Source organism: Rissa tridactyla, chromosome 3, assembly GCF_028500815.1.
Source record: "Rissa tridactyla isolate bRisTri1 chromosome 3, bRisTri1.patW.cur.20221130, whole genome shotgun sequence".
Classification (NCBI taxonomy): Eukaryota; Metazoa; Chordata; class Aves; order Charadriiformes; family Laridae; genus Rissa; species Rissa tridactyla.
In genome coordinates this window covers 63770330-63791254 of record NC_071468.1, presented here as the reverse complement: position 1 = coordinate 63791254, position 20925 = coordinate 63770330, and the positions used below count along the sequence as shown (strand labels likewise).

The 20925-nt window shown below is 40.2% G+C and overlaps 1 protein-coding gene across 7 annotated transcripts in view; it reads right to left on the bottom strand.

Annotated features, from left to right (window-relative positions):
* Positions 1–20925, bottom strand: part of MAP7 (microtubule associated protein 7) — a 121223-nt gene that overhangs the window by 20313 nt on the left and 79985 nt on the right. For all 7 annotated transcript variants that reach the window (XM_054194697.1, XM_054194695.1, XM_054194693.1 and 4 more), the window contains 7 exons: positions 16802–16965; positions 15840–15951; positions 12294–12404; positions 6694–6807; positions 3121–3245; positions 1093–1208; positions 400–680 (listed from right to left, as the gene is read on the bottom strand). In XM_054194697.1, the coding sequence (XP_054050672.1) occupies positions 400–680; positions 1093–1208; positions 3121–3245; positions 6694–6807; positions 12294–12404; positions 15840–15951; positions 16802–16965 (1023 nt within the window). The remainder of the gene's footprint in view (positions 1–399; positions 681–1092; positions 1209–3120; positions 3246–6693; positions 6808–12293; positions 12405–15839; positions 15952–16801; positions 16966–20925) is intronic.

Sequence of the window (20925 nt, the reverse complement as noted above, 5' to 3'; positions counted from 1 at the left end):
TGTATGTCTACTAGAGTTATACATTCTCACTGCTCACACTACCTTATGCGATGGCTTCCTGTACCATTAGTCTTCAGATCATTATTATTCTACTTCAACAGTTTGAAAAGAAGCTGTGTTGTGATGTGGGGGGACAAAATCCCAGTCTGAAAGGGCAGAAAAGGGGCTGTGAAGCTCCACCGCGGGAGGCAGGTCTGCCTGTTGACTGTTACAAGCAGGAGGGCTTTGACCTGTTTACAGTTTCCTCGTAACGCACATACATCTGCAGGAACATTCTGAAAAATTTAGACTAACACTTGACAGAAAACTACTGAAAGATACACTGTTTCAGAGAAAGACAGGGAAAGAACATAAGAGATGCTCGGACATTCCTTAACCTAAAGGAGAACCTCTCCTTACCTTGAGCGAGCTCTTCCTGGACAGTGAGCTCTTCCTGACTTGCAGATTCTCCAGCACCTGCTGAAGTTCCTTTACTTTCTTCTGTCCTCTCTTCATTGACCTTTTCAGCTTCCTTTTCTGGTCTTTTTTTCTCACTCTCTGGTTTGATCTCTTTTTTGACTGGCCGGATGTTGCCAGGAGAAGGAGGACGTGCCTGAGCAGAGGAAACTTTGGAGGAACCAGGTGGGGAAGTTATCTGCTTGGGTGTGCCAGGCAAAAAAGGCAAAGACTTTGATGCATGCCTGTGTAATCACAAAGAGTGACAATCACTATCAGCCACGGTCTGCTGGACACAACCTACCGATCACTTCTGCAACTACAACAGCCAAAAATAAAATAACTTCTTTATTTCTCTGCTATCAAGCAGGACTGCTGGAGCAACCGATTAGCTTTCGTGCAAAATGCTTCTCTTTGCAACCCTCCAGATGCGTGAGGACTGAGCCCAGACAAGAGGGAAGAAACCAGGTAACTTCCTCCTCCTTCCCCTTCCTCAAAGCAGTAGCAACATTTTTCTAAAAGCAGGACTGTCTTTCCTTTGTTGCAGAGAGAAAACATCTTCATCACCAAATAAATTTGCACTGTTTCACATTTAAGTAATAGAACAATCAGAGCTGCCTATAGCTCAACCTCCAGCTAAGCGTGTACTTGGCTTACCAAACTGGAGAGGGAGCTGGTGATCTAGCTTTGGGGTTGGAAGAGAAATGACCTCCTTTAAAACTGGCCGAGAAGCTGGATGACAAATGGCCTCTTTCCTTTTCTTTTTTGTCAGTCTATAGTTCAGCAAACAAAAAGACAAAGTCAAGCCAGAGTCCGCACGGCTAAAGAAAGCAAAGCAAGCTCAGTTAAGGATGAGGGGTTGAGGGGCTGAGAAAAGCAGCGCTGAGTCAGTCCTTTCTACAGTCTGTTTTACAAGTTCATTAATATAGTCCCCGTAACCTGCCACCACCTTTGTCAGGAAACATGCATTTGACAACAAGAATCCTTCTTAATCATGCTCGCTACTGTCTTAAGATGTAATGGGCTAATTTGGAGAGGCTTATTTTTACACAGGTAAAAAATTACTTTTTAAGGTTTGATCTTTAAGGATTGCCACACAGTACCCTTCCACTGCTCCCCATAAAACCTGGATTTCATTTAAAGAAAGAACAAAACACTCCTCCCTGCCCCACACTCCTCCCCTAGACTCACACTTAGTCACAGTCCCTATATAGCACAAGCTTTTTGCTTTCACGCTTATATGTGAACACCAAGATGCCCTCAAAACCCTCAAATGTACAACCATTATCCTATTCTTTTTTTCTTGGATGATTCCACAGTGCATACTTTTTTTGCCATTGATTCTTAATATCAGTAAAGTAAAAAACTGAATTCCTATAAAAGTTTACAGAACAATAAAAGACTTTCCACATCACACAGGCTACTGAAAACAGCTCCTAACTCAGTCAATTTTGTATTAATTGTCTCCTCCACCAAAATGCATCAACCTTTCTTCTTTTTAATTTAAAAAAACCCACACACAAATAAAAAACAACCCACAAACCAAAAACAAAACTCAAAACATTCGCGATGAGAAAGACCCAATAGGTGCCAAACTGATAGCCCCGGAGATTACAATGCACTATGCGCATACTATGAGATTTCTCTACTGATATATCCCAGTGCTGTGCCTTAATTTAAACTTCAATATACTACCATCTGCCTGAAAGATAAAGTACTGGCTATGATTCACGCGACTTTCATTAATACTGCTTCCAACAAGGATGTCAATAGCAGCACTGCCTCTTGATATTTTGCCCATCAGGCCAAATGAAAACGTAAGCACCTCTTACACAATCGTTTGCAGAGATGACTTCACTCTTCTCGCACTCCAAACAAACTCAGGCTGTAGAGCACAAGGCAAAATATAACTACTCTGGTTCAGCAAACAATACCTGAAGTGGAGCTGAGTGCATCCCGTGGGCTTGGAGCACAGTCAACATGAGCTTGGTCTGCCTGCATCACACTGTTCTGATTTTTCTCTGAAAGCTCAGATCGGTCACAGTGCTGCTACCAAATCATTCAGAATGAACAGGTGATCTGTGGGAAGCCTCGCTTACAAACTGTGCTCTTAAACCAACACCTCTTCCTTCTCAACGAGGAAAACTTTACTAGCCTAGTATCCTAAGAAAGTGAAGCCGATGTGACAGTGCTCCGCGTGCTTATGCCTACGGACTTGTGTGAGTGCATGCCTTCCCCTCTCAGAGGCTCCGCTCAATTTGCTAGAGGCCTCAGATACAAAGTTCTACAGGCTTTGTGAAAACAGCTTCCTGGTAAAAACAGATTCCCCACAGAGGGAAAAGGTGCAACACACCAGCTTGGGCCTTAAAAGGCAGCAAAGAATCCACTTGAGAAGAGAGGACCCACCCTGCCTCTGTGCCTCTTGAGAAGCTAAGGCAGCCACTCTGCAAACACAGGTGTTTTTCTATGCGGATTTTTTTTGTGCATAATCAGGCCACATCACCACGTGATAATATTTCAGTTAAAATCCAGCCAATTATGAATCAAATTGGAGGGGCTGGGGACAGCGCGGAGGGGAGGATCAGACTTCGTCAAGTATCCTTGCAACTATTCCTGTCCTGACAAGCAATGCGATCAGGTGGTCATGGCACCGGGCATTAGCTTACCTACAACTGGCATGCTTACCCCTCCAAGATGCATTGCTCTCCTACGTCCAACAGCATCAGTAGAGGCGTAAAGTTTTGCTCGGTCTCCCGGATATCTACAGTTCATGGACTTGTAGGACAGAGGACTGATGGGGCTGCAAGATGCTGAACGGGGACAAATGGGGATAACTACGGTGTTGGTTGGTTTTGTTAGTTATTAATTTTAATTACAGAGGAGCATTGGAGAATTGACAGAGGAAAGCCAGCAGGAACAGAAACAGCCGAGAAAGACAGAAAAGAAAGAAGGTATTAATACATAGAGGAATGAGTAATTCTCAAGTCAGAACCAACATTTGACACATTAGCTTGGCCACACATATAGTAATGAGACAATTTCAATAGGCACTCATGTACTTTCCCATTTCTAAACCAACAATTTCTTTTAAATAAATTAAGAAGTATGCCATATAACTGGCATAGTTAGTAACAATAGAAAGTAACAATTTTCTGGTAAGTTTTTATACAACCGGTGGTTCTGAAAAAGCAGTGGATACAACAACTGGTCTGACTGACGAGCTTAGTATATGCACTGACATGAGTTTCAGTTACATTCGGAACAGAAAATAATCAAACTAAAATCAGATGGCCTATTAATCGGTCTTGGAAGTTGAGGAAAATAAAAGGAGACATACACACAAAGATCAAAATACATTAACAATAAAAACCAGCTTCATCTAGGAAATCAAAATTGCTATTTACAATTTTCAGCAAGTGATGTGTTTTTAAAAATCCCTCATTTAGGAATATTTGAAGACCATCCATTTAACAACTTTTAATATTTCTTGATAAAGCTAGAATAACAACTGACTCAAATACATTCTCGACTGCAAACTATTTTACACATTACAAAAACTAACAGCAGCAACGGGCTAACAACAACAAATCAACTTGGAAATTAATATTTGTATGAGTAACCAGGATGGCAGTTTTCCTCAGTTTGCACAAGGACAAAGACTATTACCAAATGGCAGTTCATCAGGCATACGGTGTTCTGATTACATATTCAGAGAGAACTGTAACACTACAAAACGTATCATGATGAACTTCTTGAGCAAAGTACTCTTGCGCCTTCACTTGATTTAACTGAAGGAGAAGACTGGGGAAAACAACGTAATTACTGCAGAGTTTTATTTGCCTGCTCCTGTTTGTCTTTCCTGGGCATTTAATACAGTCTTAGCATAATTATTATTCAGCATGTTACTTGAAGGAAAAGTAGAGCTTCTATATGGTATCTTCCCTATCCTTTTTTTTTTTTAATAAAAAAACAAATTTAAAAAAAAATTAAAAAAAAGGGGGAAAAGAAAATTTCTTGCTAAAAAAACCCCCAGCCTCCTTGCCTGTAGATCCTCCTCTCAGCACACTTGAAAGAATGCAGTTCTACATACAGTAGAACAGAACAGCTGCTGTTACAGGAAGAGCTCATAGACTTAACAGTACTAACGCTGCAAATTCTCCTGCACCGAGATTAACATTATGAATAAAGAGAGTCTCGTGTAAGTGTTACAGCAAGGGAATTCATGCTTGCCTTATCATTTATAGGGATTTATATTTAATGAGGTATTTTCAGATGACTGGCTTAAAAAATAAATTTAAAAAAATAAAAAATAAATAAATCAAGAAACAAGAAAACAGGGGGTTTTGTTTGTTTTAAACATCTTATAATCTGTGTGGCTCCCACCCTCTGTGAATTAATTCTCTTGCTGCATGTCAATTATCTGAAGTTGCCACCAAGGATGACATCATAAGCACTAAAAGACAAGCAGTTCATTTTCATTTGCGATGTTGCCAAACAATGCTTTAGGAAACACTCCCAGTGAATCTTGTACCAACAAGATTACATCTATTCAGAGGAGCTTTTGGAGAGTCATTTAAACACACATTTTGGTTTTACAGGGTTATTTTAAAAAGATCCAGGTGTACTCTTATGCTAGATGTCCCTAATAGCTCACTTAAAATTTAAGGATGTGAATCCATATTTAATTTGATTTTGATTTTTTGCATTGTAATTTATCTTTACAGCCAAAGGGCAGGGTAATTTTCTAGGGAATAATGACAGGCTGGGATAAGCAGAGTGCTCAGAGCACAGCTGTGAGCCATTACCACCACCTGATCATTAATCTCCAGGAAGTGTCCTGCATGAAGGGATTGCAGTTATTGCTCCTAGAGAATAATACCTGGAAAACAATGAGCAGTTGGATTATTCTTCTGGGTGGTACAGTTCCAGTTAGCATAGGGAAGGCATTCCAGGGGGAATTACCTCAGACTGATGACTGACAAATCAGCCATTTCTGCTATTTGCAATTTTTCTCAATATTCCGCTCAGATTAGAGTTTATTGCACAGCACAAACAATAGGAGTCACAAAAAAAAAAATCTTCATACTTGCTCCAGTAAAGTAACCACTTACAAAATTAAGTGGTAACCCCTTACAAAATTAAGTCACTGATTTTTCAACTATTCCCTAATGAAGAGCTGAATTTCCAGTATTCTGCTTGGTAGATGATATTAAGCACTCATTTTTAAAACTGCTGTTCGTGAAGAGCAAAAAGGAATTTTGTACATGTTATTTCCACTGTTTGCAGAATATCATCCACATTTTTTCTCCTACGGTGCTACCCTTGTGGAAATGTACTGCAGCCTAATTAGTTATAAGAGTTCTTAAGTGAAAGCTTCTTTAAGAGTAATCTTAGCAGATCTCTATTCCTTCTTACCTTCTACATGCTTTAATTAGAATAAAAATCCTGTCCATATCAGACAGGAAAGACCTGCCTAGACTTCTAGGCCACATTCAGGCCTAGGAAAGACCACATTCAGCATGTGCAGCAGCATACTATTGTAATGCTAAAGTCCCTAGTGCATCCTATGATAAGAGGAGAGGCAGCTGTCACCTGCCTAAAACACATGAGAAGCAGGTACAGCCTGGTTGTCTCTGGAATACAGTTTTGCCTATGCTTTAAGTTACCACCTAGCAATATTTTCATATTTCTATATGTTAATTTCCCCCTTTTGTTAATTTTAGTACATCACAGAGCCGTTCTGGGGTTGGCAGAGAACTTTACAATTATCGTAGCCTCACTAAACCTGCACATTTAACTTCATGTGTATTAAGTCCACTGGACCCAGCGCCTATCTTTCTGCAAGTCGAATTTGTTCCATGTGGGAAGTCTCCTGGTACAGAGTGAAACTATTTTTTGCAGCAAGCAGCTCACAGCCTTAGCATTGGGTGTGCTGAATCAGCTCTTTACAGCATTGTGGGCATTTCCTTAAACAGCCATGGACAGCATGACACTGTCACCCTGTGTGTGTGTTGTATTCATGTATTGCACCTATGACAAGGCAAGAGAAATTCAGAAAGAGGTGGTGAGATAAAGAGACATAGCGAACAAGTGTACAAACAAGTTTTCATGCTGTCACACAATGTAATCACGGACATTCAAGCGCATTCTGGGATGCTACCGTACATTCATAATTAGATCAATAACTTTACAACATCCCACAGGGAATCTGGAAAAATAAGCGTCTGAGACACGAAGGCCCTGTTCTTATAGTTTTACCTGCATCTCCAGACAATGCAGCTGTGCTTTTACTTCGGGCCAGGAATGAGTGAGTGGGCGTCAGAAGCCTGCTAACGATGCTGCTCTCCCATGGACTGAGCTGTAGACGGCGAGCTGAACATGCACCATACAAGCAAGATGTTAGATCAAACTCATCACAAATAACTACATGCTGCAGAAGGATTAGTATTATCTCCTCACTACTACATACCATGAAACTCTTGGCACTGTCCTTCAGAGAACAAAAACATACAATCATTCAGCGTTTTGCATTTTATTCTTACTCCATTTTAGTAGAGGAATTCCTATAGGAACATATATATGTGTATATATATATGAACATTTAATTTGTGTTACTGTCTGTGGCATTATGGCAAAGTGTTATCAAAATTCATGTGATATTTTGCACATATGCCACATTCCCTATTAGGAATGATAGGATAACTTCTGTACTAAGAGAGCGGTTGCCACTCCTAAATACAGATTTTGACAGAGATGTTTGTGTCCCAAGCTCTTTCTACACATAAGGTATATAGTCTTCTAGTAACAAGAAAGACCAATTAGTAAAACACTTTCCACAGTCTGCCAGCCTAGCAAGAAAAAAACCAAAGATTGCTTACTACTATACAAAGAATGGTGCCAAAGAAAAGAGGTTTTGTCAAAGCATCGCAAAAGTTTACAATGCGCCTCAACTGCAGATACCAAGCCCAGCAGCTACAGTTGTCTCAGTAATACATTAAGGCACAGAATACAGTAAGTACATTTGATCATTAATTCTGTCAAAAATCCTACTAGCGATAATTTTCAATTTAGAACAGCAACAAGAGCCAACTTTTGGCACTGTTAGTCTGTTTTGAAAACACATTACACATTGACCTGCCTGCAATCACTCCCATGCCTTGCTTTTCCCAATATTGCCTAATGCAAATTTAGGTTGTCTTTTTGCCTTGTAAAATTTCTTTACTTTTTAAAAAACACTATTTAAACATTGTTCATGGTGAAGTAGTAACCAAAAGAGCCCTCTAAGTTATTTTTCACATTGAACTAGATGTTTCTTTGACGGTCTGATGCAACAAATTGTATTATAGCATCACAAATTGTATAGCAAAACAAATTGCATTAAGCATCACAAAAAACGTTCAACTAGTTCCCATAGCAGTTCATTGTAATCAGCTTAGACCATAGCAATAATCTTGATGTTGCAAGTGAAATCAAGACTTCTTGCATCTCAGCATTCATTGGCCTTAGTTTGGTGTTTACAGCAACAAAACTGCAGCTTGAATTTATGAGGCTCAGTCTCTAAAACATTCACTGAAACGACTGGCTGTAATAAACCTGAGATTAATTTGCATTTTTAAAGGTAGAGATCCATCACTTTGAATAGCCATAAACGCTGAATCTGTCTTTAATCTACTCCATGCTGAGCCCCATGAAAAGAGGGGCCGATCTCAATCTCATCCTATGAAGATATAATTGCCTAATCTGCCCTCAGTGCTGTTTTTCACTTCTCGAATTGCTCCCCTAAATCCTGCTAACTCAATAAGGGGCATTACTATAGAAATATAGGACTCTCAAACACAGCAGGCTCTCTGGATAAGTGTCCTTACACAATGTACAACTGCCAGAGCTCTTTGTGATTAATGGTTCCATTCTGCACTGGTACAGATTATAGAGAGACACAAAACACCCTACAGAGACCTCCATTACAGCACACACATTATCATTAAGCTTGTAATTTAACAATGAAGAAAAATCACAGAACTGCCATTAAACTGGATGCAATAATGGTAAAATCTTTGCTTCCTTTCTTCTCCAGGCACCATGCTCAGTATGATCACTGTTCAAAGCTACTGTTGCGAGACAACAGATTCTTTTTTTGTGGTCTCAGGCTAGGCGAGGCTCACAGGCATGAGCATGGATGAGTCTGAAGAGACTCTTCCACCGTAGTTTAACACAAAGATCATACAGCTTCAGAAAGCAATCCCTGAAATTTCAGGCCACTAAATCAGTAGTATGGATACTATCAGTTTCTTGGAGTTCATCTGTACAGCTGCGGACAGCTGATAAGTAAATGTCACACTGTAACATGGCCCTGTGGGCCAGCCGCAGACCTTACACATAAGGCCCCAGAGATGAAGTAGTCTCAAGAGGACACAGATAAGAGCCTGATGACTTGAAACACTAAATTTCCATGTCTCACCTATCCCCTGTCATTTACCCCTATGAGCATGGTTTAATACTCTTATCTTTGCCCCTAACACAGGGGAGCTTGTACCCACATCACCTCCTGGAAGCAATTGTGTGCCCACAGCAGCCAGCCAACAGCAGCGAGGCAGCGTCTGGGGGAAAGCTAGCTGATACGCACCAACAGTGAGCAAAGAGACACCATCAAAAAATCCACTCTCCATATAAGCAATGGGCCTGATTCAGAGGTGTCAAAGTAGCTTTGGCCAGGAGCTTGGAGTGAAGTCTCCCTCAATCTCTAAAATGGGTTTAGATCAGAGTTCATTTAAATACACCCTGACTTCGCGGATCAAGGTCATCACAAACTGAATTTTCCAAATGCACAGCTCCCTGAAAGCACCATATTTGACACTTTCAATACATACTCTATCAGCATCACCATTAACCTAGAAAAGCCAAATAAGCTTTTGCCCACTGAGTTCCAAGTACAAGAGTACTTGGTACAAGTACACCTAAACGCTTTGAACAACTTAACTTTGGTGTCCAATTCACACTGAAGCACACCTTGTGAACAGAATACAAAACAAAGAGCATCACAAAATAATAAGATTGACTTTGAAACAATGGGGTCAATTTTTTTTCTTGCTCTTTTTGCTTTTAATGCCTTATGGTGATGTTTCCAAGATTTAGTTCTTCAGACCATCTGACAGACAAAGGGAAACGATATTTTTTGTTCTCATGCTGTGTTAGGTTATCATTCTTAGGTCTGTCTGCTCTTTATTTCCACACAGGAAACACATTCCTGATAAGGTTGCTGGTGCGAGAACCCCTATCCCCAGCTACAAGCAGGTTACACAGATCGAAGATGATCTTTATAGCCTAACTTGTAACAAAGTCCCAGGGAGATGGCAACAGTGGATTGAATCATCTGTATTTGTCTTCAGGATAGACAAACTCAACACTGTAAAATTGTCTTAGCAGCAGCAGAATAAATTGCAAGTAAGCAAACAGCAGCATCTGATTAAGTTCTAGGAACAGATGGGAGACAGGGATTTAAGAGGTCTCCTGATGAGCACCACAGAGGAGACTCTCACTGGTAACAGTGGTGTGTTGCTCATACAGAGCCACAAACATGGTGAGGAGTAGATGGGGAAAACTACTCCATGCTCAGATTCCCCTTCAACAGGAACCAAGAGTGGAGCCCACAAATTTCTTCTATAAAGGTGGTGGAAAAGGTGATGCAGTGATTGAGACCATCACTTGTTTGCGAGAAAAAGCACTGCAGAGAGGAGGAGGAACACAACTGTGGTGCAAGTTTTGCTTTTCAAAACTAAGGAAGTGTGTAACTCATACCTCATCTAAAGTATTATCCACTTGCTAAGCTTTCCTTAAAGAGCACAATTACCAAAATTTATTGGTCAACAGCAGCTTTCTCCACCTGAATGTGTGTGTTCATGTTTTGTCAGTTTCAACTACTCAGATCTGTACCATTAACATAAAAGCATAACGAGAGGCCAGTTCTAGCTGCCCAACTGTAGAACAGTGATAAAGAGCCAGATAGCTATACTATACTTGAGTAGGAGTTAACCAGTCTTTTAGGCAATTAGTTAATGAAAACTTTTGTCTTTTGCTGGGGGAAGAAAAAAAAAATAAATAAAAAAATCCTGTCCTTCAAATGGTAAAAAGGTGCTGCTTAACAGAAGGCGTTTTCTTGATGACAGCTATAAGCCACTTAGGGTAAGCTTATCATCCTCATCTCCAGCTCGCTGCTTTGCAGGTAGGAGTATGCATCACAGGCAAAGCGTGATTGGGTGCCCTCTGGAAGGTGAAATAGGGAGCAAACAGTTAGAGCCTTCCTTAAAGCATTTGCCTTAAGATGTCAAGGCTGCCGGAGAGACCAGTAGCACTTCTCCAGATACATGCTCAACTAGATTTAGGTATATGACTTTGCACAAGAAAGCATCTACAGTGTTTGGATTTGCTTTCTGTCTTGGGAGTCTGTGAAAGACATAGGAGACTTCTGAAGAGTTCTGTGCAGTTTTAATGAAAACGCCAAGCAAGGAATGCCTCAACATTTAACGTTTTTGACATGTGGCCGTCACTTCCATATTTCTTTCCCCACCGTTGGGCTGCCTACCGTTCAGTCTAACTTCTCCTGAATTTGAAATGGGTGGCAGAAACTGTCACACAACGAGTTACAGTCCATAAGAGACTATCCTTCATATTTACTGCCTGATGCTGTTTCGCCCCTCCCCCCGCAAGATCCTTCCTCAAAGAAGCATCCCCTGTCAAAGAACAGCAACCACCTGGAAAAATATATATACACGTAAAAAACTAATAAGATTAAAACTGACTGGATTTCAACATTCAGAGCAAAAAATTATTGGAGTTTTGGAATAAATTATTTCCTAATATAATGCTGTATTTTTTTGCAAGTTATCAGACTCTACAGCTAGGTTTGCCCACTAGGATTAACATGGCTCATCAAATCAACCAGATACACATGTACAAGCATGCACGTAAAACACAGCACTTAGTTAAGACACACAAATAATGATGTCTACTGATCAGTTCTGCAACACAATCAAAGTTCCGTTCTAAAAACTGTTTTTGAAAACATGCATTTATCTGGACTGAAATGGGACAGAACTTCTCATTCTCAGTAGAGGACAAAAAGTCCCTACCAAGTACTTTTCTGTAAAGCTCTTTGCACAAGTTATACAAGAGACATTCTTTTCTAAAACTCCTTTAAGCTCAATGCTTCAATCTTATAAATCCTCAGAACAGAGGCAGCAATTCAGCTACGTTAATTTTTAAAAGATTGATTGTTTATCATTTGTGCAGAGTCATAAACATCAAAAACATACACTGAAATCAAGCAATCTTTGAAAAGTAACTGGACACAAAAAGTCAATAAACAGACCATATGAAAAATACCCATACCTCTTCAGTAAAAATAATGAGAAATGGTAATAAAATAACTGCTTGAAAGCTTCATGCAACATATTCTTAGATATTCAAGAACTACTACCAAAGAAGAAAGGAAAACAAAATAATGACAAAATGGCCTAACGCAAATAAAAGGTCACACATGGTTGCATGCACTATGGAGCGATGTACTCGTTCAATAGTTGTACCTCATTTACTAAAAACCTGACAGAAGCACTGCTTTTATCATTTGCTAAAGTAAGATTGTTTAGGTAAGTTCTCTTGTTTTAAAAAACAAGAAATATATATTTATTCTCACGGGAAAAAATGTTCAACCATTTACTTTTCACATTTGAAGTCTTTTCGCTCCCACTTAGATGAAGTACAGAAAATGACTTCAGAAGCTTGGTTTATGTGCAAAGTAATACATCAATATAGAACATTCTTTCTTGCTCTTCCTTTTTTTTTTTTTTCCTTTGAAACTGTACCTCTGTCTGGAGAATTTAGTAATGTTGCAGATGAGGAGGAGAGCCGCTTGTTAATGACTGGATCAACATGTTTCGAAAGGTTCATTGTGGAAACAGATCGCCTGTCTGGATCTAAAACAAATGGAGATAATGCTAATTGACAGCCCACATGCAGTAGTGCAAGTTCCTAGCTCGCTAGTGGGAGGAGGAAAACATGACTAAGTCACTCCTGCTCTACCACAAGAACTTTCAAAATAGAATGGACTTCTCAGCAGACGTTGTACAGGCGACTCAAAGACTGGGCACAAAACCATTTAATTGCAGATTCAAATGTCTAAAATTATAGTCTGTTCATTGATTATCATTCAATCAGGTTGCAATCCAAGGACTTAATGGAGGATTTAAAGTGGACACTAGTAGACAAGATGATATTTCCTTGTTCCTTTCAATATTTTCAGAAAAACCTTACTCATGACTTACAACAGAAAGTTTCAGGGAAGGACCAACATGCTTGGTAATGTCAGGTTATTCATAAAAAAACCCCTTAGTACCCAAATAAAAGGTGATATTAGACAGGGCGCTGTTACTAGGCAAAAGGTCAATATCGTGACACTACAATGCTGACAGATTATGGGAAGACTAGTGCACAAGGGAAGCAAGTGTAAATACAAAAAGAATTAAATGATTGAGTCAAAAACCACGTAGTTATATGTAAGTGATAAAATCCCCACCACAGAGTCATTTTCTACCTGCTGTGAATGAAGTTGTAGTTAGTCAATCCAAAACTGCACACAGTTTTGCAGGTAAAAAAAATGAGTCTCTGTGGAAGGCTAGAGACTACTTGTAATGCACATGCTTCGTATATAATACTGAAGGGTCCTATTTTTCTTTTATGTTCTGTACATTTTAGAGCAGTATTACATTATTTGCCTGAGCAACTGCATCTGCACCCTACTGAGGGGTGGTGGTTATTTCAAGAGTGCAGATCGCACACACTTTGTGTACGTGTGTGTGTCACATGAAGATTGCTAGCAATGACAGAAGAGGAAGAACAAGCTGAACAGGCCAGCTACATGATTTCTTTGCTCTAAAAAAACCCAAACAACTACAAAAACCCTAACAAAGCTACCTGCATCAACTACATGTCCTCCATTGCAAATTTCCATTTGGAAATCTGACATTCGTAAGAGAGGGTCAGTTCTGGAAGAGTCAGTTCTGCTTCCGCTTACATTTTAGCATGTACCGAACCTCAGCGCTACTCAGCAAAGCATTCAACCATGCTGAAATGTAATGAGGCTTGAGCATATGCCTAAATGCTCTGCTGATTCATATTCTCTGTGTGCAAAAATACGTTCACATACTGTTTTGGAAGCAGATACAAACTCAGGACACTGACGGTGTTAAGGAAGATGTTGCTGAAATATTATCTACGATTGTTTATCTATAACAAGTACATCAACATTGTATTTACCTGTTCTGATCTACTGGATTAAAGTATACACACTGTGTACAAAAAAAATTCATAGAAATACAGTTGCATGAAAAATACCTTTACCCTCCCCAGGTCGATGAACTATACAGGAGTCACTATAACCGGTTGGGGTGAAGAAAGATTCTCCCCTACCCCATGCGATTATTTGCTCACTTTGTCTAATGTTACAACGACTCAGTGAGGGTACAGAAACAGCAAACTGGGTACTGGAAGGGGGATAAAACTCAGGAAAGGATTTTAAGGAGAAACCTAAATGGCTAAGAACAAGACCTCTGTAGGCTGGCAAGATTATCCCACACTGATCTATGGGGTAACACTGAAGTGTGCTGTGTGCGAGTCGGTACTGGAGACAGGATACTCGGGCTTCATGTGTCACAGATCTTTGTCAGAACAGTATTTGCGGGAATGGGATGGGGATTTTGATCTCTTATATCTAACCTATAGCTGAGAGAATGTATAGTATATATCAGTATACCAAAAAAGTTTCTGCGTTTGGCATAAAGGGTGTACTGCCTAAAATAGGTTTCTGAAGATGACAAATGACAAAATGAAAAATCACCTCTTGTATTTGGCATGCCAACAGTTCTTTTGTGTCCATGAACATTGTTTAAATAAATGAAATTCAGCATGAGGATTTGTGTGTAAATGTTGGCAACGTGAATCCTATAAACGTAGAATAGGCCAAATGCAATCCATTGCCTGGTAGATTGCCAGTTTCTTTGTTCTAAAAAAATAATTAAAGTATCCACGAGCAACACATCACCCAGTGCAACCCGTTATATTTCTGTGTTCATGTGCAAAATAATTGTAAGTCCTGTGTATATGTAGTATTGGGTCTCCTTGAATTCCAGTAGACAGAATATTATGCTTCATTTCAGAATTGTGCCAAATCTTTAGAGTCAGCCAGTAGTAACTCTCCATAGTAAAAATAAATAATAATGAAAAAATCTGGTACTAACAACAGTTCTAATCTATCGGCATGATGTTAAGCATGCATTGCAACTACATGAGGGTGGTTTAGTTACTGATGATCTCATTTCCTGAGAACTAGCTATGGGTAAAGGAATCAACAAACCACAGCAATTATGTACCAGGTTTTCTAGCACCACCCAGAGATCTGAAGTGGTGCTCCAGGCCTGCTAAATCGAGAAAGGTGAATGATGATTCAAAAAAATAACCTAGGGACAGAATGCAAGACAATGATTTTTCACAGTAAAGAAAATAAAAATCAAATAAGTTATACAGAGTTAAGCAAAAAAGTAACCTTTTATGAAAAGTAACTGTTTATTGAACTTATTTATGACAAAGATTTCAGAGCATTCTTTTCTAAACCTTTTTTTTTCCTCCTTGATGAAAGGTTGGACACATTGAAATCCACACATTAGAGCAGGAAGGGAATAATTCTAAGTACCACTTGCTGGTGAAAGAAATAAAGGATAAGTGCTCTTTTTTGGGTTCAAGTCATATTTAACAGGGCATATACACATTAACGATTGACAGATTAAGTTAGAGGTAATAATTGGGGGAAAAAAGCATATAGCTAAAATTCACTTAAACTTAATTTGCCCATCTTTACATTTTTCTAGGGGAAAAAAGGGACTTCCATCTCCCAAAACATCTGTACCTTGTACAGATAACTTATTACAAAGAACAATTTTTCTTCCTTGCGTCTGTTTTAATCTCAGTATTTGGTCATTTTCACCAGACCTATTTTTTGAGCACAGTACTTAGCATTTGCACACAGTAGCTTGTATCACAAGATTGACACAGCACAAGCACACCCACATATACACACACAAACAACAGCAAAGCAGCAGAAGCGAGAAGCTGTAGCAAGATAGTTACAGTTAGTCAACTCCTGAAACAAGTTTTAGCTTTTGTTCAGATTTCTTCTTGTTATCTTTTTGCTATGCGAGAATGTCAGAAACATGCCATTGCTAGCAATAATAAGATCAAGAGCAAAGAATTTAAACCAGCATACACTGAATCATCCTTCCTTTTAACAGAAGCAAAGTAAATTCCAGTTAACTGGTAGGGCAGGGAAACTGGCTAGCAAACGAAGCCTCCCTCTTTACCTGTGTTATTAATGCGGTTATGTAGTGCTCCTCCCCAGGACCACCTGTTTTGCTTTTGTTTTGGCTTCTGGCTTCTTTCAATTGTGCGACGTACAACAGCTTCATGTCGTTCCTTAAGTACAACAGGATAATATATTTGCATACTATTGGGTTTTTAAACTTAATCTTCTCATCAAACCCTGCTACCCTCCACATGGACACAACCTAGCAGGCATCTTGGAGTTGTTTTTAAGCTTATGTGCTGCCTACTAAGACACACACTCAGATGAATCATCCTAACTCTAGAACAGGATTAAGCAGTAATTAAGCTATAAATAAGTTAGCTTTATTTAATAAACGTATATTAAATATTAACTGTAATTTTGAAAAGGTAAGATCTGTTTGAGTCCTGCAGAGAAAAAACAGCGGCCCTGTTATGGTAGCCACTACAGAAACACACCCTAAGGCTACTTCACACCTTTTATCTCCCACCTACTAATTACTAGAACCGTGGGAAAGAGGAACCAAAAAACCTACAAGGATGAGCTGACTTTCGTAGAATCACGCTGCATGTAGTTCCCAGCTTAAGTGAGACAAATCAGCCAAGAGCATATTTCCTTACACACTCACTTTCTTAAAGGTTTTGTTAGGGCAACTAATATTTAGCTACCCTTATACTGAATAGCTAAGAATTAACAGACAACCATATAAAACTGACCCAATTTGCATTTTTCTGCATGAGTTTGTGCAGTGCCATATACTCGAATCCAGACACACTCTACTTAATTCGGTTTGATGCATAAAGGGCACTTCAGAAGCAGTATCTGTGCAAGTAAGGCTTAAAATCCTCTTTCACATGCTCTCTCATGCTGACCATGGCTTATGTTGCATCCTTTCCATCAACTCATAAAGAAACAGTTTGATAGTACCGTATCTTATGGTAAAAGTAAGTTGAAAAGTGTTTTCATGGCATTCATTCTTACCTTATCTTCTTCTATTCTCTGCCTTCGCTTTTCTTCTACGGCAGCTCGCCTTCTCTCTTCCTTTAGTCTCTGCTCTTCTAGCTTCTTTCTGCGTTCCTCTAGGTGTTTTTCATAATGTTGCCGGGCTCTCTCTTCTCTTTCTAACCAGATGGATTCTCTTGCAGCTGAGAGAAAAATCAGAAATAAAAATATTAACATACTATACATGGTGAAATCTTTAATACAATTTGAATAACCAAGCTAAATGGAAAAGCTTTTGAACTAATTTTCTTAAGACGACATACATAATACCCTACTCTCTCCTCACATATTAAAAGTTGTCTACCCTGGTCACACATTCATTTCATCTCAATTTACTTACTATGAACTACTGTCAGAAATAGTTATTTGAGCATACAGTTTCTATGTGGAAGAAAGGAATTTTCTTAGTTTAAAATACATAAATCCTGAAGTCAGATATATGTGAACACAGCTCTGTTGTACAAACCATTATAATTCTCTGCAATATTTTACTGTAAAAAGAAAGATAATAAAAAGAAAGATAAAACTATTACCACTATATACCTTTAGTGATCAATACATATCTCTTATGACAGAAGCGGCTGGGATGAAAATTCTAGAACCTGGACCATTAGGCTTACCAACAGCTGACCAGAAGGAAACAGGTTACCCACCAAAGAAGTCAGTCTAAAGGTGAGCTTTAATCTGTCCCACTGCTACAGAGCTTCGAACAACATGTTTCAGAAGTGCTAATCAAGACAAACGAGGAAGCACTACACAACACAGATTTTGCTCCCCCATGAGGGTCTGAATTTTCATGAAGGTATTACCTGGAACATGGGCTCAAATTGTAGTCCACATGAAACCACTTACATATAATACCCTGGACCTCTCCCCATTGCTGTCTTAAAAGCTTCAGGTACCAGAAATTTATGCATTCTAAAAAAAAACTGTTACTTGCTGTTTAAAAATCCCAGACATCAGATAACTCTGGATGTTCACAAACTGAGCGATGGAAGTGCAGGAACAGATGCATGTGAAGGTCGCAAGACAAACATCATTGAAAATCACATTAGAAAACCATACACAGAAGGAGCTCATTGATAACACAGCAGCAACAGGGAGCCAGGACAGCAAAGTGTCAAGGGAGAGAAAAAGAGAGGAAAAAAAAAAAGAGAGGAAAAAAAGAGAAAAAAGAGAGCCTATTGTTATAATCACAGCAACTCCAGCCTTCAATTAGCAGAGATATTTGTGTTGACACAACCACATACCAACATCAAAAAACCCAAATGCTTCTAGGTGTTCAGAGCAGACATTGCACTCACTTCTTAGATCACTAGGACTCATCTTCACCAAACTGCTCATCTGCACTTTCCTGCCTACTCAACCAAATCCTACATCGCCTAATAAAGCACTTAGATTGCACTGTAAACCTTATGTACTTGCATATGCAGTCTCACAAAAAGTCTCTACCCTGAGTAGACCAGTTATATGTAGAGTACCTCCCTTAAGAAAACAGCTCTCTACCATTTCAGATGTCAAATACTTTGCCGAGAAATGCAGAGAGCGTGTTGAGCTTTGCTGTGGTATGCAAACCATATGAGAGATGTTTGTTCAGCAGCTACAAGCAACCATAAGACGCTCTCTTTGCAAGATGGGTGAAAGCTAAACAAAATGTTTGCAGGAAATTTAACTATCATAGCTAGAATACTTACAACAAGAAGGAACAGTACAGTTGCTTAGATAATTACTGACAATAGGTGTGAGACGTGACACCTACAAATATGAAATACTAATGCAAGAGTCACCGGAAAATTTATGGCAATGCTTCTCTATGCTGACTTAGTTAAGTGACTTGAGAGAAAAATGTGAACTGCAGATTAAGGCAAAAAATAGCAGAATATGGCAGAAAAAGCAGCTTCCAGGCCAACTGAAATCTGCAAAGGCTCCTTCTGAAGTCTTACAACATAACAAAGTAGGGCCAAAATTGCTGTTCCAAACGCAAGACTAATTTGTAAACAACATGCACCTTCTGCCCTTTCTTGGGAGCCAATAGCTAACCAAGAGAACGGATGGACAGAGAGATGACTCTCACTATGGCCTACCCTTCTCCTGGGACTACAAGACCCCTCACGATGCTGTCTTTCTATTGCCCAGGTCCAGAGAAGACTGAGCAAGGGCCCTTAAGACCGAGCCCACCTTTTCCAACAATTTGGATTACATCCTGAGCAACTGAAGCGTAAGACATGTCACCTCTGAGGTACCATCCCCTCTCTTTTTGTCTTTGCCTTCTGCTTAACAATCCGGCTTCGCTAACCAATGCCTTGAGCAGAACTACTGTCAGCCTGTCACCAGAAAGGTAGTTTTGCAAAAGCTTGCTCTTCCTATTAGCTTCTGCCCAGTTGGATTGCAGAATAGGGTCAGCCCAAGAATAGGCAGCCACGTCAGTGAACTGTACTGTTCTTTCCACTTACTCTATGTGCGTTTGCCTTGTTTCCTTCAGCAGATGAGGATAACGTTCTCTAAAAGCAGCAACTCAGTTAATTTCAACCAACAACTTTTTCAAAAAGAGAAAATATACTTATCTTTAACACCATCTAAAAACTGGCAAAATACATTTCTGAAGTGCTTACGCTTAAAGGGAAAAAGAATAAAGGGTATCATTACTTTTTGAATTCTGCACTGCAAATATTTCACGTTAACTCCTTTCTTCTCAATCTTTGATAAAAATTTCAGACAAAGTTAATACTTATTATTACAGGATAGGACCACTTCAGATCTCCCTATTCAAAACAGACACATTTAAAAATTGTATTAACTTTTACCCATTTTGGCAAGGTTTCCTGACCATTTTCACCGAAGTGCGGGCTGACACCAAGACGAGCAGCCTTTGCCCTCCTCTAGGCCCTCCTCCCCATGCTGACAATGTTGCTCATGAGACTGAGATCAGATGGACCAAGGAAACAATCTGGTTAAAACCACATTGCTTCCATGCTTTTTTTCTTCCCATACTTTTAGCTGCAACTGGTGCTAGTGGAGATTGATCAGCCTGGGCCGATGGGTAAGCAGACACGCTGCTGAGGGGGTTTAGGGGGTTCTGGAACCAGAGGAAGCCTCGGGGCAGACACAGGACTGCTGGGCAGTGCAGCACGGGCTGCCTGAGCTCTCCTGAAGCAAGACAGGGCTCCATAGTTTGCTGAATTTGACAGCAGGTCAGTGAACTACATGCAGAGAAGCTGATTTGATTTTGTTCAATATATTCATTAATGACCTAGATGAGGGGACAGAGTGTATCCTCAGCAAGTTTGCTGATGATACCAAGCTGGGAGGGGTGGCCGACACTCCAGAGGGCCGTGCTGCCATCCAGCGTGACCTGGACAGGCTGGAGAGCTGGGCAGAGAAGAACCAAATGAGGTTCAACAAAAGCAAGTGTAGGGTCCTGCACCTGGGAAGGAAGAATGCCAAACACCAGTATAGGTTAGGGGCGGACATGCTGGGAAGCAGCTCTGAGGAGAAGGACCTGGGGGTCCTAGTAGACAGCAAATTATCCATGAGCCAGCAGTGTGCCCTTGTCGCCAAGAAGGCCAATGGCATCCTGGGCTGCATAGGAAAGACTGTGGCCAGTAGGTCGAGGGAGGTCATTCTCCCCCTCTACTCTGCACTGGTGAGGCCACAACTGGAGTACTGTGTCCAGTTTTGGGCTCCCCAGTTCAAGAGGGACAGGGAACTACTGGAGCGAGTCCAGCGTAGGGCAACCAAGATGATTATGGGACTGGAGCACCTCCCTTATGAGGAAAGGCTGAAAGAGCTGGGACTCTTCAGCCTGGAGAAGAGAAGGTTGAGGGGAGACCTGATTAATGTTTACAAGTACCTAAAGGGTGGGTTGAAGGAGGATGGTGCCAGACTCTTTTAAATGGTTCCCAGTGACAGGACGAGGGGCAATGGGCACAAGTTGGAACATAGGAAGTTCCGTTCAAATACACGGAAAATCTTCTTTACAGTGAGGGTGACAGAGCACTGGCACAGGCTGCCCAGGGAGGTTGTGGAGTCCCCTTCTCTGGAGATTTTCAAGACTTGCCTGGATGCAGCCCTGAGGGATGTGCTCTAGGCAATCCTGCTTTAGC